Raw genomic sequence first — 16,948 nt, 5'->3', positions numbered from 1 at the left:
TTTGCTTTTAAACTATGCAAAAAAAAAAAGCACAGAATTACTGAGTTATGAGCATTGTTAATTTGAAACAAAAAGCAAATATTCATTAAAATCACGTAAAATTTCCTCTGTCTCTCCTTCCCTGAATGGCGGTCTCTCCTGCTGCAATTGCTGATGTCAGGAACACCCAGTGCTGGACAACATTCTGTCCCCCTTAAAAATCTCTCGCGCTCCACATAAGTATGATATAATCAATTACATAACAACCCACAGGCCAACAAAGGCCTAATCAGGCCTGTAAGCAGATAGTAAAATGCCTTTTAAAATGACCTTAAATATCCTTAAATATAAGTCAATCACTTAAAATGTGTTTAGTAATTACTAAAGTGAACATGTACGGAAAAACATCTTTTGATTCTAATCATTCATTCATATTTCACATACAATATTCAGCCCCCAAAATGTCATGGGAGTCTCACATTTTTAATATAAAGGCCCCAAATTCCTTTAAATAATGAAGAAAGTTCTCCCTTATCTTAATAATACATTGACATGACACTTGTCAAATTTCCTCAATTACCACCTTTGCTCTGGAGGATATTAAAAACCTAAAAGATGAAATGGTTAAAGATTTCGATTCAGTAGTTTTTTTTTAAAGGAAATGGAATTACTATATTAATTATCTCTTTAAGTCAAAGTTATATAACCTTCAAACAAATACGACAAAGATTGTTTTAAATCTTCTCCAAATTCCCCAAACCATCTTCATGGCAACCGCCACCTCCCAAGGCAGTCGGCAGTTTACTGCTTCAGCAGGAGATGGGTCGCCCCACCAGTTACTTTGAGCTTCGTAACACATGCACCCAGTCCAGTTCTTTTCGGGGAGCTCTGATGTTCCCTCCATCCACCCATCAATCTCTCAGCAGTTCTACATTAGAGAAGGACTCAGAAGAGTTGAGTCCTGTCCTGCAAGGGCTTCCGTAAGCCTTAGAGCTGGGGAATACCTGACTCCCACTGGGTGGAGTGGCAGATTGCAGAGCTGAAAATCTACCGTTCACCTGCTCACTGGCAGGGCTCCTGCAGCAGAGTGGGACCCCTCAGGCTCACTTCTCAGGGGCCAATTTGCTTTAGGATTCCTTCATGTTTTGAATCTTGACCTATTTTATAGTCTTAAGGGATCAACTGGGAGGGACTCCCTTATCTGGTCCTTCCTTCCTCAAACCCAGAAGAGGAAACCTCTGGAATTATCCTATCTTTTGCTTGGAAATTCCCAGGAGCTGGGAACTCAATCCACACTAGGAAAGACACCCCAACTTAGGGTGACAGAGTTCTTAAAGTGGAAATCAGCTTCTCTAACTCCCATCTTCTGATCCTAGAGCTGCTTGCTGGAATTATACACAGAGTAAGGTTCATTCCCCTAAGCTGGTAAACATTGAGAGATTAAAACTTCCACGGGCTCCTAGAATTCTAAAGCCACAGAGGAACTCAGAGATTCTCTCTTTCAACAATACCCCACATCAGCCCTGAGTGGGGGAAGCCACTTGACTGGGTCACACAACTAGTCTGAAGAGCTAAGCTCTTGCCTCTTTCGTTATGTCTCTTCCCTTACTGCCTGACAGAACGCAACGTCTGATTCGTTTTACTCCTCCAGTCAAACCACTAGCACCACTACTTTGCCCAACCCTTTCATTCCCCTTCAGGATTTTACTAGTCGAATTGTTTTACCTTTATCTGGAAATAGTTGTGGAAATGACTGCGATTACGTTAACACTATAACATGGAAACACTGGTTTATCAACATTTTATATGCTTTATTGAAAGTTGACAAGTGCAACAGTTAAATACAGTGACACCTTACAACTGTGTAGAGAACATGCACAGAAACATATGCAGGTAACTACTATACAGGTAATATGCAGAAACCCCTACTGGGAAATCCATTTCATTAGCTAGAACTGATCATATTTCAAAGTATTCAACCAGCTCAGTCGAAAGACTTCGGTGAACCGGGACTGACTTCAAGATATTCAGCAGCTGGAAGATTTCAGATTACACAAAGTGACCAACTGTGCCAAATTCTTAAAATCTCTTTAGGTAGGTGTGTTTTTCTTCATGTTATTATTTTTTACGTAGATCTCTATATAAAAGACACCCCACACCTCTTCAGACAGCCAATGAAACATCTAAACTGCAATCTGTACAACCTAAATAGTACAGTCCTCTATTGTACAAAAGTTACACTACATACACAAATATACAATAAGCAAAACAACCTTCAGGGTAAGATAGCCTAGATCCCAGCTACCTGTCACCGTTCAGTCACGCTAATAGTTTTGTGTCATCCGCTGTTTTGGAAAGAGGCACAGTACTATTGGTTTTTATGAGTGTTGGTGACAGTCGTCATTTGTACAATGAACTATGTTCCTCCTCATCTGAGGTGAGACTAAGCTTCACTCTTGACTTTCACCTCCCCTTCCAGTTCCTGGGGGGGGAGAGGAGAGAGAGGACAGTCCAGTGGTGCTGCACTGCTTCGGAACCCCATGGAGCACGCCACGTGCAAGCAGGAAGAACTCTTGTAAGTGGGGGTGGGGAGCAGGGGAGGGATGGAAAGGCACACAGCTCCTCAGCATGAATGAAACCGTTTCTCACGGATCTGCCAAGCTGCATGAGGTCCCAGTATATCCATGCTAATTCTCTCATTAACCTTTAATTCACCCAACTTAAGAAATTTCTTCAAGCCGAAAGCATATGAGTGTTTAACACTGGAAAAAAGAGATAATGGCATATGTCAGTCTCACGTCTCTTTTGCAGCGAGCAATGAAATGGGTGACGGTGGACGCGGACGCCCCCCAGTCCATCTTCTCCGGTCGGTTCAGTTCAGACAGCAGCAGCCAGTTCCGCGGCGGCACAGGAGGCTACGCGGTTGGTCCTGAGCCCTGGGACGCTGCCTGGGCTGGGGGCTGTGTGGTCCCCTGTGGCTGTGTGCTGGCAGCGGGGGAGCCAGTCTGCAGCTGAGCCTGGAACTGGGCAAGCTGCTCGGGACTGGCCAGTGTCTTCAGCAGATTGTTCTCCTGCTCCAGCTGGGAATTTTTCTCTATTAGTTCTTTGATTTGCTCTTTGAGGACCTCCACTTCCTCTCTAACGGCATACATCAAATGGCTTTTCACCAGATCCTGAAAGGGAGAGAGAGAAGAGGAAAAAAAAGGTTTAACTTTCTCTCTACTGTTCCCCGGACTCTGAATTTCTAAAGCATCATTTTGCGGGGCTCTCCCTAACCATTTACATATCCAGCCTTTAGAGCTCATTTAACAGGCCCTAGGGGAGATCTACGGAATACAACCACAACTGTACAATACTTCACTTTAACGTCTAAGTCATCAAGCCTTTTTAAAGCCTTTGCTTTCCTTGCAGCCATTGGCCAGGAATGCCTACGCTCAAGTTTCCTATTCGAGATGGCAAAATGCACTGGGGCTCTGGGGCTCCGTGCAAAAGCCCGGCCCAGGGATGTCCAGCCCCGGAGCAACGGTAGCCGCGTCCCCGCCCCCAAGTCCCTCCCTCCGCCCGCCAGACCGCCTCCCTCAGCACCGGCTGCAGCCAGTTCCTACAGAGCGTGTTGCCGCATTTTCCTCCCTCCCCCCATCCCCCCCTCTTTCGTGATTAAGCTGACATCACAGAAACCTGGGCAGCCGTTGCAGCCAATGGGCGCTCGAGTTATTTATAGCTCCGAATTAAAGGTTCGGAGTTTGCCTAGCAACAGTGGGCAGAGAATCCCGTGAGAAGAGCCACAGGCGCTGCTCCAATAACAAAGAACGGCCAAGGCGGAAATAAAAAATAGGAGAAAACCAGGCGCAGGCTGAGAAGGCGAAACTTTTCTCCGGTTCTTTTTCATTGTGCAGTAGCCTCCATCACTGGGGATCCGTTTGGACCCGGTGTAGGAGGCCCCTTCCGGAGATCCCCACTTCTGTGGCCCTCCCCCCCTCCCGGCTCCCCGGTAAACCTTAGGATTCCTAGTAAAGCCACATCACTAGAGATGAGCCCACGATCTGAGGACACGCCGGGCCAGCGCTTTCCTAGCAATTCCCCAGCAAAAAGGGGGACCTCCGCCAAAAGCCCGACGGCTGTGTGAAATCGGTCCCGGAAAGAACATCGAATACCCTCAGGGCCCCTTTCTCTCTCCTTAGCAGCTGTGGTATGTGGCTTCACGCTAGCAGAATGGAGACAGTGCCGGCATTTCTAGATGCATGGAGAGCAATCATCAGTTTAACTGTGGATGCGCTTGTTCCATCCCAAGACACCTCGCTTTTTGTACTGTGCCCACGTTTAGTACAAACGATTTTTAATCGGTACATACCATAGCTTGCTCGATTTTGTTGTCAATAGCTACCACACTTGCACCAGAAGAGCTGAAAAGGAAAAAAAAAAAAATCGATCAATGGAATCTATCTTAAACATCCAAGACAAAAAGGATTTCCCAATTCCGTGATGTTACTAGCATCATTTTTTCAATATTCTCTAATGCTATGTAATATATCACCCTCCAGAACACACCAGCCACTCTTTTACTAATGAATATCCAGACATTTCCCAATTTTAGTGAGCCACAAAGGCTAAATTACATAATGTGGGAAGAGCCTGTTCTCTGGCCAGACCTGCAAAGAGAAGGCTATTCTGCACATTTCAAAAAGCAACATCCATGTCACCGTAGCCTCTCAGCAATGGACAAAGGAATTCGCCAGGCTATCTTTCACCTGCATTATTACAAGTATCTCACGAGTAAATTTTTAAAAAACTATCCCAGCCGACATTTACCTATTGTCAAGTCTCACAGAGGCGTTTTCAGTCCCGAGCAAGGATGACAAGAAAGAAATGGAAAAATGTCTCAGTTGGTAAACTCCTAGATCCATCGCCACTGGTCTACACCATTGGGATTTCATGCAATTGCAGCCAAAAACACCCTCGCAGGAAAAAAAAAAAAGAGGGAATACGAGCAGCCTTGTTTGAGCTAGATAAAAATCTTCTAGCTTTATGTAGCTCAGGGAGAAATAGAAAACAGCAGCCCGAATTGAAAGAAACCCAGCTTCTGGGGCTTGGCGATTCCGGGAAGATGTAGATCCCACTACCGTGCGGAGAAGGCTCCCACGTCGGCAGCCGGGCTCCACCAGGCTCTAGACTAGGACTCCCAGTCTCCGTGCAAAATATATGCAGGGAAGAGCCGCGCCAATTGGCCAGCACGCCGCTGGAACCGCCCCCTTCTCCCTTCCCCGCCCTCCTCCTCTCTTCCCCGCCTTCCTCACCACCCCCACCCCGCCCCCAGCCCGGCGATCCGCTCCTCGGGTGGGCTGGCCCAGGCCGCAGGCTAAGGGGCCGGGGTGCGGGCCGCCAAAGCCTACGTGATCAAGGAAAGATGGAGCAGTGCTCCGGCAGAAAACGCCGAGGGGCTCCGAAAAATGCGATTGGGAACCCGCACGTGCTTACGTTTAAGGGAGCCAGACCCCCGTCTCTGGAGCTGCCTGTTCCCGTGGCTGCCGAACGGCGAAAGCTGCTTATTTGCAACCAGACCCGTCTGAGCTACTGAGCATGCCCAGTCCCACCACTAAAGACTTGCAGGAGCCCGAGTGTCTCGATTTCAATTATCTCGTTCTTACAGGCAGCAGTAACTGGAGGATTTTCTAGGCAGTTTTATTTATAAGGATAACACCATACTGTAATAATACTTTTTTTTTCCCTTAGCCAGTGAATTTTAGAGGAAAAAAAATCACATTTCCTTTTTGAGAGACTCTGCCTTTCCATGAATTTATCAATTACGTGTAGAAACAAAAAACAGTACATATTTTTTGCTAGGCATATACAAATTGAGGCCAAAAGGAAACCACCAAATGTAATCAGGTAGATCTCAAAATGTCCCTAGAGCCATAAACCTTAAAATTGCACCTCCTTCTTCCATTTATAGCTAGGAAAAAAAAAAAAAAATCAATCCACAGGTTGAATCCTACTCACATGGATCTATTTTCACTAAGTCCGTAAGGCAAGTTTTTGGATGTTAAGTGCAATTCCTATAAGCCTCAATCCTTTGAGCCTTCTTACATCAGAGGAACTGAAATACTGTAGGTATATATGTCACCCTGATGGCCACACTGACCAGATAATTCCCTTCTCTAAACTAAAATTAAGAGATCTGGGTGTAAAATAGCTTAACCCGTTACATAATTTCTTCTATTAATTTAAAATACTTGCAAGGATGTACCAATTGAGGTTGCAGTTTAATATACTATAAGTCTAAGGCCTTAAATTCACTTGATCATTACAGGTTATAAACACTTTGCAATTCAATACATTTACGAAGGTACATTTAAACCTCTACAATACTGCCCTCTAATGGTATAATCCTATAAAAACAGAAAACAAAAAAACTACAAATACTAAAGACTAATCCATAAACAAGTTGTATCATCACAAATAATTCCAACATAAAATGTGACCATAGAACATGTATATGTACATATTCGATTTACACACATATACAAACACACACACATGGAGTCTTTTCTCTCAACCAAGCATTCTCCCTCAAGCAGCATCCTTTAATTTAGGAAATTTTAGTTGCCAGGGGAGCCTCTTAGACATTCTTTGAAGGTGACCCAATGTTGGCAGAGTGCATTTGGCTTTGGAAATTGTCTGAAGTCATTAGGAACCAAATCTGGTGAATGTGGTAGCTGATGAAAGGGCAATTCTCTGTTGGGTTAAAAAAACCAAGGCAGTATCATCCTTTTTCTACTGTAAGGTTCGTATTGTTCTCTAAATTTTAAGGCTTTGCTTTTGAATAACAACTGATATTCAAATATGTGTTGGCATATTTATAATTTACAAAAATTAAATATATATTATCTCATGATACAAATTTTGGAAAGGCACCCATTTTTAGTAAAAGGAAACAGAGTAAATGGAACCTCAAAAATCATAATTTGGGAAGCAGACACGTGGTCTCCATGTCTATGAATGCTAGGCACAATTATTACCTACTACACGGTAGTTTCTATATTTTGAAAGTTACAGTGATCACTAAAACTGTCTATGTGATTAAGTCATTTATATGTTTAAACGGAATGCCAACTGCACAGGAAAAATTAAAGCATCGCTTAAGCTGCAATTAAGAGCTTACAAAAACAAAACTCTAAGGTCATATAAAGAAATGAATTTTAAATTCCCACTGAAGTTTAAGAAGATTACTAAATTAACTGGATTTTATTTATTGGAAGAAAAGCACATGTTGCTGAATTAGCATACGTGCTACCAATATGCAGAAGTGATTGAACTGGAATCCAGGTAAAAAGGCTCTTAGGCAAAACAGAGCAGAATAGAAAAATAAAATCAATAGCAAAGAACCACCCCAATCTCAAATGTCCAGGCTTTTTCCTGTGCTCCAGATTCTTGAAAACAAAGATACAAGTTGGTTATGTTTTCATTTCATTCATTTCAACTGATCATCCAAGTATTAAGCTATAGAAGCCAATATCTGAACCACAGTCTGTTTACACCGTATCTTTACAGCAGGACGTTATGGTCATCACCAATACTTTGCTATTTTAGATACACTTGCAGGGAACATCCTTGTACATATATCCCTGAATGTTTGTAATCTATTTCTGGAGAATTTGCTGGGCTAAAAGATATACAAGCAAAAATATGATTAGAAATCTATTTCTCTTCCTATCTTTCACATAAATGGGCTAGATTCCTTTAAGATTGATTTTTATATGAAAACTGAAAAGACATAATTTCAAAAAGAAGGTAAAGAAATTGGAGGAAATCTCTATAGAGGAAAACCCATGCGTCAGAAACGTCTGAGGCCCAAATAGCTAAAATTACTTTCTAGCCATTACAAAAGTTTCTTCCATTTCCAAAATAGAACATCTGTGAGTCTAGTGCCCTGAGCTTAACCAAGACCAGTTGATAGGACAGGATAAATACTCCCATGCCTCTAGGAGAGACCCCTAAAGGCATGGATAATACTGGTCACCTTCAGGCACTGGGCAGAGATCAGGAGGTCTCATTCTGCTGGGGAATCCGGAGTACAGGAAAAAGCCTGGACATCTGAGATCAGGGTGGTTCTTTGAGGTGGATTTTGTTGTTCTATTCTGTTCTGTTTTGCCTAAGAGCCTTTTTACCTGGACTCCAATCCAATCACTTCTGCACATTGGTAGCATGTATGCTGGTTCAGTAACATCTGCTTTTCTTCCAAACTTGATCTGTCTTGGCCAATATAGGTACAGTTGGGGATCCACCACTCAAATAGGATAACCTGTTTCTCCCTGTGTCCAAACTCCTTGCAAATCTAAAGTGACTGCCAGGGAAGAAGCTAAAGCACATCACTGCGAGCCAGACCAAATCACTGCTGCCTAGGGACCCCCTTTCCTGGTTTACTCTTACTAGGCGCTGGGATTAGGGTTACCAGGGTTAGCAAATGAAACTTCAGGACTCCCAGTTAAAGCTGAGTTGCAGATAAGCAACAAATAATGTTTTAGTGTTTGGGTCCCACACACTGTTGGAACAAGAAAGAATGCCAAAGAAATCCAAACAGAAAAATTCAACCATATTTTAAATTTCCTTCATTTCCAAAGAAGAGGTGGAAGATAAAGTTCAGAAAATCTTCCCAAAAGTAGAACAGAAAAGAGATGGAATTGTGAGACACAAGAGACTTAAAAGGATCAATCTAGGAGGTCCGACATCAAAATAGCATGAACTCCAAAAATAGAGAACAGAGGGAAGAAAATTATCAAAGAAATAATTTAAGAATTTTTCCAGAACGGAAGGGCACAAGTCTCCAGATTAAATCAGATGACCAGACGGCTACCACAATCAGTGAAGAGAGCTCTACCCCAAAGCACATCATCACAAGACTGAAGATCACTCAGGACAGAGAAGATCCTAAGAGCGTCCAAACAGAAAAAAACAAGGTACAAACACAGGTACTAGTATCAGAATCTGCTGGCTGCCAGGAAACAATGGAGAAAATGTCTATAAAATTCTAGGAGAGAAAGGTTTTTCACTTGGCCAAATCATTTACGTGTAAATGTAGACTAAGAACATTTTCAGACATTTCAGACACCAGTATGGAGGAGCAAATCAAGGAAAAAGCGTTTACAGCAAGATGAATAAGTTCTAGAGATCTGCTGTACAATTTTGAACCTGAAGTCAACAATACTGTGTTGGTATTTGTTAAACTTTTAGAGGGTGGGTCTCAGGTTAAGTCTTCTTACCACAATAAAATAAAATTTTAAAAATATAAGAAATATTGTATATTCCAAAAGAAAAAAAAAAGAAGAAGGGAAACATGAACCAGGGACTCAAATGCTGGAGAGAAGGAAGGGAATTAACAGGATGATGGGGGGAATTCCCTGGTGGTCTAGTCGTTAGGATTCCGTGCTTCCACTGCATGGGGCACAGGTTCGATCCCTGGTTGTGGAAGTAAGATCCCGCATGCTGTGCAGCACAGCCAAAAAAAAAAAAGCAGGATGATGGGGGAAGGAAACCTGGGGACGACAGGTGCTAATCAGCAAGCCTTAGCAGCAACAGGTATGTAACCATGTGGGAAGTGGGAACCTTTGGGAGGCAGCACTTTGGTGGGAATAATCAGAGACAGGATCTAATACATTTGAGCATTTGCAGGGGCAGGGGGTGGTACAGCCAGGTATGGGACAGATCTAATGGAGCAACTAGATAAGTTCAAAGACAGTTTTACAGAAAACAGAAAAAGAAAGAAAGAAAAAGTTACGCTCATAAATAAAATTTACATGACTATATTCGTTCTTAACACTTTCTACTTATTTAACTTTAAAAAGTTAAATTAACTTTATTGGGAAGCTGGTGGGAAGAAGAAATGTGTGGAGGGAAGAAAAAAACTGTGGTAAGAATGGTTTAAAAATGCTAAATCCTGGGCTTCCCTGGTGGTGCAGTGGTTGAGAGTCCACCTGCCGATGCAGGGGACATGGGTTCGTGCCCTGGTCCGGGAAGATCCCACATGCCGCAGAGCGGCTGGGCCCGTGAACCATGGCCGCTGAGCCTGCGCGTCCAGAACCTATGCTCTGCAACGGGAAAGGCCACAACAGTGAGAGGCCCGCGTACCGCAAAATAAATAAATAAATAAATAACTGTTAAATCCTTATCTACCACGGCTTGATTATAAAATATCTACAATAGGGGCTTCCCTGGTGGCGCAGTGGTTGAGAATCTGCCTGCTAATGCAGGGAACGCGGGTTCGAGCCCTGGTCTGGGAGGATCCCACATGCCGTGGAGCAACTGGGCCCGTGACACACAGCTACTGAGCCGGCGCGTCTGGAGCCTATGCTTTGCAACGGGAGAGGCCGCGATAGTGAGAGGCCCGCGCACCGCGATGAAGAGTGGCCCCGCTTGCCGCAACTAGAGAAAGCCCTCGCACAGAAACGAAGACCCAACACAGCAAAAATAAATTAATTAATTAATAAAAACTCCTACCCCCAACATCTTAAAAAGAAAAAGAAATGATACTTAAAAAAAAAATAAAAATAAAAATAAAATAAAATAAAATAAAATATCTACAATTGAAAAAGCAAGAATAACTATATCAATATGACATGGACATCTGTGGGTAAATATGAGAAAGCAAAAAAAAGTGGCTGCCTCAGGAATAGACTGGGAGACGGGAAAAAAGGAAACTGCTAATATATTTTTTTCTATTCACTCTATCTTTAGGTATGTACAATTTTTTAAAGTAAAAGAGAGAGGATGGAGAGGGCAGACAGCAGAAGCAAGAACTACAATCCTGCAGCCTGTGGACCAATTCACAGAAAGACAGACAAGATGTCACATTCACAGAAAGACAGACAAGATGAAAAGGCAGAGGGCTATGTACCAGATGAAGGAACAAGATAAAACTCCAGAAAAACAACTAAATGAAGTGGAGATAGGCAACCTTCCAGAAAAAGAATTCAGAATAATGATAGTGAAGATGATCCAGGACCTCGGAAAAAGAATGGAGGCAAAGATCCAGAAGATGCAAGAAATGTTTAACAAAGACCTACAGGAATTAAAGAACAAACAAACAGAGATGAACAATTCAATAACTGAAATGAAAACTACACTAGAAGGAATCAATAGCAGAATAACTGAGGCACAAGAACGGATAAGTGACCTGGATGACAGCATGGTGGAATTCACTGCTGTGGAACAGAATAAAGAAAAAAGAATGAAAAGAAATGAAGACAGCCTAAGAGACCTCTGGGACAACATTAAACGCAACAACATTCGCATTATAGGGGTCCCAGAAGGAGAAGAGAAAGAGAAAGGACCAGAGAAAATATCTGAAGAGATTAGAGTTGAAAACTTCCCAATCTGGGAAAGGAAATAGCCACCCAAGTCCAGGAAGCGCAGCAAGTCCCATACAGGATAAACCCAAGGAGAAACACGCCGAGACACATAGTAATCAAATTGCCCAAAATTAAAGACAAAGAAACATTATTGAAAGCAGCAAGGGAAAAACAACAATATACAAGGGAACTCCCATAAGGTTAACAGCTGATTTCTCAGCAGAAACTCTACAAGCCAGAAGGGAGTGACATGATATACTTAAAGTGATGAAAGGGAAGAACCTACAACCAAGATTACTCTACCCGAGAAGGATCTCATTCAGATTCGACACAGAAATCAAAAGCTTTACAGACAAGCAAAAGCTAAGAGAATTCAGCACCACCAAACCAGCTCTACAACAAATGCTAAAGGAAATTCTCTAAGTGGGAAACACAAGAGAAGAAAAGGACCTACAAAAACAAACCCAAAACAATTAAGAAAATGGTCATAGGAACATACATATCGATAATTACCTTAAATGTGAATGGATTAAACGCTCCAACTAAAAGAAACAGGCTTGCTGAATGGATACAAAAACAAGACCCACATATATGCTGTCTACAAGAGACCCGCTTCAGACCTAGGGACACATACAGACTGAAAGTGAGGGTATGGAAAAAGATATTCCATGCAAATGGAAATCAAAAGAAAGCTGGAGTAGCAATACTCATATCAGATAAAATAGACTTTAAAATAAAGAATGTTACAAGAGACAAGGAAGGACACTACATAATGATCAATGGATCAATCCAAGAAGAAGATATAACGATTATAAATATATATGCACCCTACATAGGAGCACCATGATACATAAGGCAACTGCTAACAGCTATAAAAGAGAAAATCGACAGTAACACAATAATAGTGAGGGACTTTAACACCTCACTTACACCAATGGACAGATCAGCCAAAATGAAAATAAATAAGGCAACAGAAGCTTTAAATGACACAATAGACCAGATAGATTTAACTGATATTTACAGGACATTCCATCCAAAAACAGCAGATTACACTTTCTTCTCAAGTGCGCACAGAACATTCTCCAGGATAGATCACATCTTGGGTCACAAATCAAGCCTCAGTAAATTTAAGGAAATTGAAATCATATCAACTATCTTTTCTGACCACAACTATGAGATTAGAAATGAATTACAGTGAAGAAAACGTAAAAAACAACAAAACATGGAGGCTAAACAATATGTTACTAAATAACCAAGAGATCACTGAAGAAATCAGAGAAGAAATCAAAAAATACCTAGAGACAAATGACAATGAAAACACGACGATCCAAAAAGGAGGCAGCAAAAGCAGTTCTAAGAAGGAAGTTTATAGCTATACAAGCCTACCTCAAGAAACAAGAAAAATCTCAAATAAACAATCTAACCTTACAGCTAAAGGAACTAGAGAAAGAAGAACAAACAAAACCCAAAGTTAGCAGAAGGAAAGAAATCATAAAGATCAGAGCAGAAATAAATGAAATAGAAACAAAGAAAACAATAGCAAAGATCAATAAAACTAAAAGCTGGTTCTTTGAGAAGATAAGCAAAATTGATAAACCATTAGCCAGACTCATCAAGAAAAAGAGGGAGAGGACTCAAATCAATAAAATTAGAAATGAAAAAGGAGAAGTTACAACAGACACTGCAGAAATACAAAGCATCATAAGAGACTACTAGAAGCAACTCTATGCCAATAAAATGGACAACCTGGAAGAAATGGACAAATTCTTAGAAAGGTATAACCTTCCAAGACTGAACCAGGAAGAAATAGAAAATATGAACAGACCAATCACAAGTAATGAAATTGAAACTGTGATAAAAAATCTTCCAACAAACAAAAGTCCAGGACCAGATGGCTTCACAGGTGAATTCTATCAAACATTTAGAGAAGAGCTAACACCCATGCTTCTCAAACTCTTCCAAACAATTGCAGAGGAAGGAACACTCCCAAACTCACTCTATTAGGCCACCATCACCCTGATACCAAAACCAGACAAAGATACTCCAAAAAAAGAAAATTACAGACCAATATCACTGATGAACATAGATGCAAAAATCCTCAACAAAATACTAGCAAACAGAATCCAACAACACATTAAAAGGATCATACACCATCATCAAGGGGGATTTATCCCAGGGACGTAAGGATTCTTCAATGTATACAAATCAATCAATGTGATACACCATATTAACAAATTGAAGAAGAAAAACCATATGATCATCTCAATAGATGCAGAAAAAAGCTTCTGACAAAATTCAACATCCATTTATGATAAAAACTCTCCAGAAAGTGGGCATAGAGGGAACCTACCTCAACATAATAAAGGCCATATACGACAAACCCACAGCAAACATCATTCTCAATGATGAAAAACTGAAAGCATTTCCTCTAAGATCAGGAACAAGACAAGGATGTCCACTCTCACCACTATTATTCAACATAGTTTTGGAAGTCCTTGCCACGGCAATCAGAGAAGAAAAAGAAATAAAGGAATACAAATTGGAAAAGAAGAAGTAAAGCTGTCACTGTTTGCAGATGACATGATACTATACATAGAGAATCCTTAAAATGCCACCAGAAAACTACTAGAGCTAATCAATGAATTTAGTTAAGTTTCATGATACAAAATTAATGCACAGGAATCTCTGGCATTCCTATACACTAATGATGAAAAATCTGAAAGAGAAATTAAGGAAACACTCCCATTTACTACTACAACAAAAAGAATAAAATATCTAGGAATAAACCTACCTAGGGAGACAAAAGACCTGTATGCAGAAAACTATAAGACACTGCTGAAAGAAATTAAAGATGGTACCAACAGATGGAGAGATATACCATATTCTTGGATTGGAAGAATCAACATTATGAAAATGACTATACTACCCAAAGAAATCTACAGATTCAATGCAATCCCTATCAAATCATTATTGGCATTTTTTACAGAACTAGAACAAAAAATCTTAAAATTTGTATGGAGACACAAAAGACCCCAAATAGCCAAAGCAGTCTTGAGGGAAAAACATGTAGCTGGAGGAATCAGACTCTCTGACTTCAGACTATACTACAAAGCTACAGTAATCAAGACAATATGGTACTGGCACAAAAACAGACACAAAGATCAACGGAAAAAGATAGAAAGCCCAGAGATAAACCCATGCACCTATGGTCAACTAATCTATGCCAAAGGAGGCAAGCATATACAATGGAGAAAAGACAGTCTCTTCAATAAATGGTGCTGGGAAAACTGGACAGCTACATGTAAAAGAATGAAATTAGAACACTCCGTAACACCATACACAAAAATAAACCCCAAATGGATTAGAGACCTAAATGTAAGACCAGACACCATAAAACTCATAGAGGAAAACACAGGAAGAATACTCTTTGGTATAAATCACAGCAAGATCTTTTTTGACCCACCTCCTAGAGTAATGGAAATGAAAACAAAAATAAACAAATGGGACCTAATGAAACTTCAAAGCTTTTGCACAGCAAAGGAAACCATAAACGAGACCAAAAAACAACCCTCAGAATGGGGGAAAATATTTGCAAATGAATCAATGGACAAAGGATTAATCTCCAAAATATATAAACAGCTCATGCAGCTCAATATTAAAGAAACAAACAACCCAATCCAAAAATGGGCAGAAGACCTAAATAGACATTTCCCCAAAGGAGACATACAGATGGCCAAGTAGCACATGAAAAGCTGCTCAACATCACTAATTATTAGAGAAATGCAAATCAAAACTACAATGAGGGATCACCTCACACCAGTTAGAATGGGCATCATCAGAAAATCTACAAGCAACAAATGCCGGAGAGGGTGTGGAGAAAAGGGAACCCTCTTGCACTGTTGGTGGGAGTGTAAATTGATACAGCCACTATGGAGAACAGTATGGAGGTTCCTTAAAAAACTAAAAATAGAATTACCATATGACCCAGAAATCCCACTACTGGGCATATACCCAGAGAAAACCATAATTCAAAAAGACGCATGCACCCCAATGTTCACTGCAGCACTATTTACAATAGCCAGGTCATGGAAGCAACCTAAATGCCCATCGACAGACGAATGGATAAAGAAAATGTGGTACATATATACAATGGAATATTACTCAGCCATAAAAAGGAACGAAATTGCGTCATTTGTTGAGACGTGGATGGATCTAGAGACTCTCCTACAGAGTGAAGTAAGTCAGAAAGAGAAAAACAAATATCGTATATTAAGCATGTATGTGGAAACTAGAAAAATGGTACAGATGAACTGGTTTGCAGGGCAGAAGTTGAGACACAGATGTGGAGAACAAACGTATGGACACCAAGGGGGGAAAGCCACAGGCGGGGGTGGGGATGGTGGTGTGATAAACTGGGTGATTGGGATTGACATGTATACACTGATGTGTACAAAATGGATGACTAATAAGAACCTGCTGTATAAAAAGATAAATAAAATGCAAAAATTAAAACAAAATAACTAATACTAAACATTCTTTGGGTTATTTGTATGGAAATATGTTAATATAAATGTTTCAGACATTACATGAAATTCCTAAAAATCTTATATGTTCTGGTATAATGTTATAAGTCATAATTCTAGTTATTATTTTAAAATGTATATCTCAGAAATAACTACATTTCCTAGTCAACTGCATTATTATGAACTTTCATCAATCTTTAACCGTGGTCATTTTTAAGTCTTTCGTCATTTACAGGCAGTACTGGGTGTACTCTGATGCTTTTGCAAAAATGTTCCTATAAAAGGGTTTCATCTTCAAGGAATTCATGGAAACGACTCTGACAAGTACAGGTTTCTGGTAACTGACTACACTGCTGAACTGAATGAATAAACATTTTCAGAACTCTAATGGAAAACTGATGAATTCATAAAAGTGCTAACAAAAGATCAAGATGAAAAAAAAATTAATTACATGGGACTGAGTGAACTGATGAGAATCATTATAATTTTTGTGACTTTCTGTTTGAAAAAAGATAAAAAAAGAGGGTGGGGGACCTGCAGGGACCGTGCTCCTCTCCTCCCAGGCTTCTGTGGAGCACACGTGAGGAGACTACCCAAGGCTGGGGAAAGAGCCACCCGAAAGAAGCAGGAAGAACAATTTTTGGAAATCACACAGGGCTCGGAATAGTTGGTCTTACCACCAGCCTGGGTTAAAAAAAAAAAAACAAAAACCTTGTAAACGCAGGGCACCAGATATTCAAGGAGGAAAGTCATGAGGAAAAGTTAGTTCTAGACTGAATGGTGCTTTGGTCTTGTGTAAAGCAGTTTAAAAGGAAGCCTTGAAAAGATCAAACTGTTTCCAAGTAACTTATTTTTTTCCCAAAACAAGCCTCGAGGATATTAAATAAAATGCAGCTAGCAACCAATAATTCACAATGTCTGGCATCCAATGAAAAGTACCAGGCATACAAATAAACAGGGAAATATGACTCATAATGAGGAAAATCAATCAATCAAAATGACCCAGATATGACAAAGACGATATAATTTGTAGACAAAGACACTCAAATAATTATTATAACCATATTTTATTTGTTCAAGAAAGTAGAGGTAAACAGCAGCATA

At 40.6% G+C, this 16,948-nt stretch overlaps 1 protein-coding gene across 4 annotated transcripts in view; it reads right to left on the bottom strand.

Annotated features, from left to right (window-relative positions):
* Positions 1-1,769: 1,769 nt before the first annotated feature.
* TSC22D1 (TSC22 domain family member 1) overlaps positions 1,770-16,948 on the bottom strand; it is a 135,536-nt gene continuing 120,357 nt past the window's right edge. For 2 of the 4 annotated variants that reach the window (XM_060128653.1, XM_060128658.1), the window contains exons 2-3: positions 4,331-4,382; positions 1,770-3,152 (exon numbers count right to left, since the gene is read on the bottom strand). In XM_060128653.1, coding sequence (XP_059984636.1) covers positions 2,895-3,152; positions 4,331-4,382 — 310 coding nt within the window. In that variant the 3' untranslated portion in view covers positions 1,770-2,894. Of the gene's footprint in view, positions 3,153-4,330; positions 4,383-4,788; positions 5,159-5,454; positions 5,542-16,948 lie in introns of those variants that run through there. The other 2 variants (XM_060128657.1, XM_060128656.1) reach the window with 2 other exon arrangements.

The sequence above is a fragment of the Lagenorhynchus albirostris genome, chromosome 18 (assembly GCF_949774975.1).
Source record: "Lagenorhynchus albirostris chromosome 18, mLagAlb1.1, whole genome shotgun sequence".
Taxonomy (NCBI): Eukaryota; Metazoa; Chordata; class Mammalia; order Artiodactyla; family Delphinidae; genus Lagenorhynchus; species Lagenorhynchus albirostris.
This window is presented reverse-complemented; position numbering and strand designations above follow the sequence as displayed.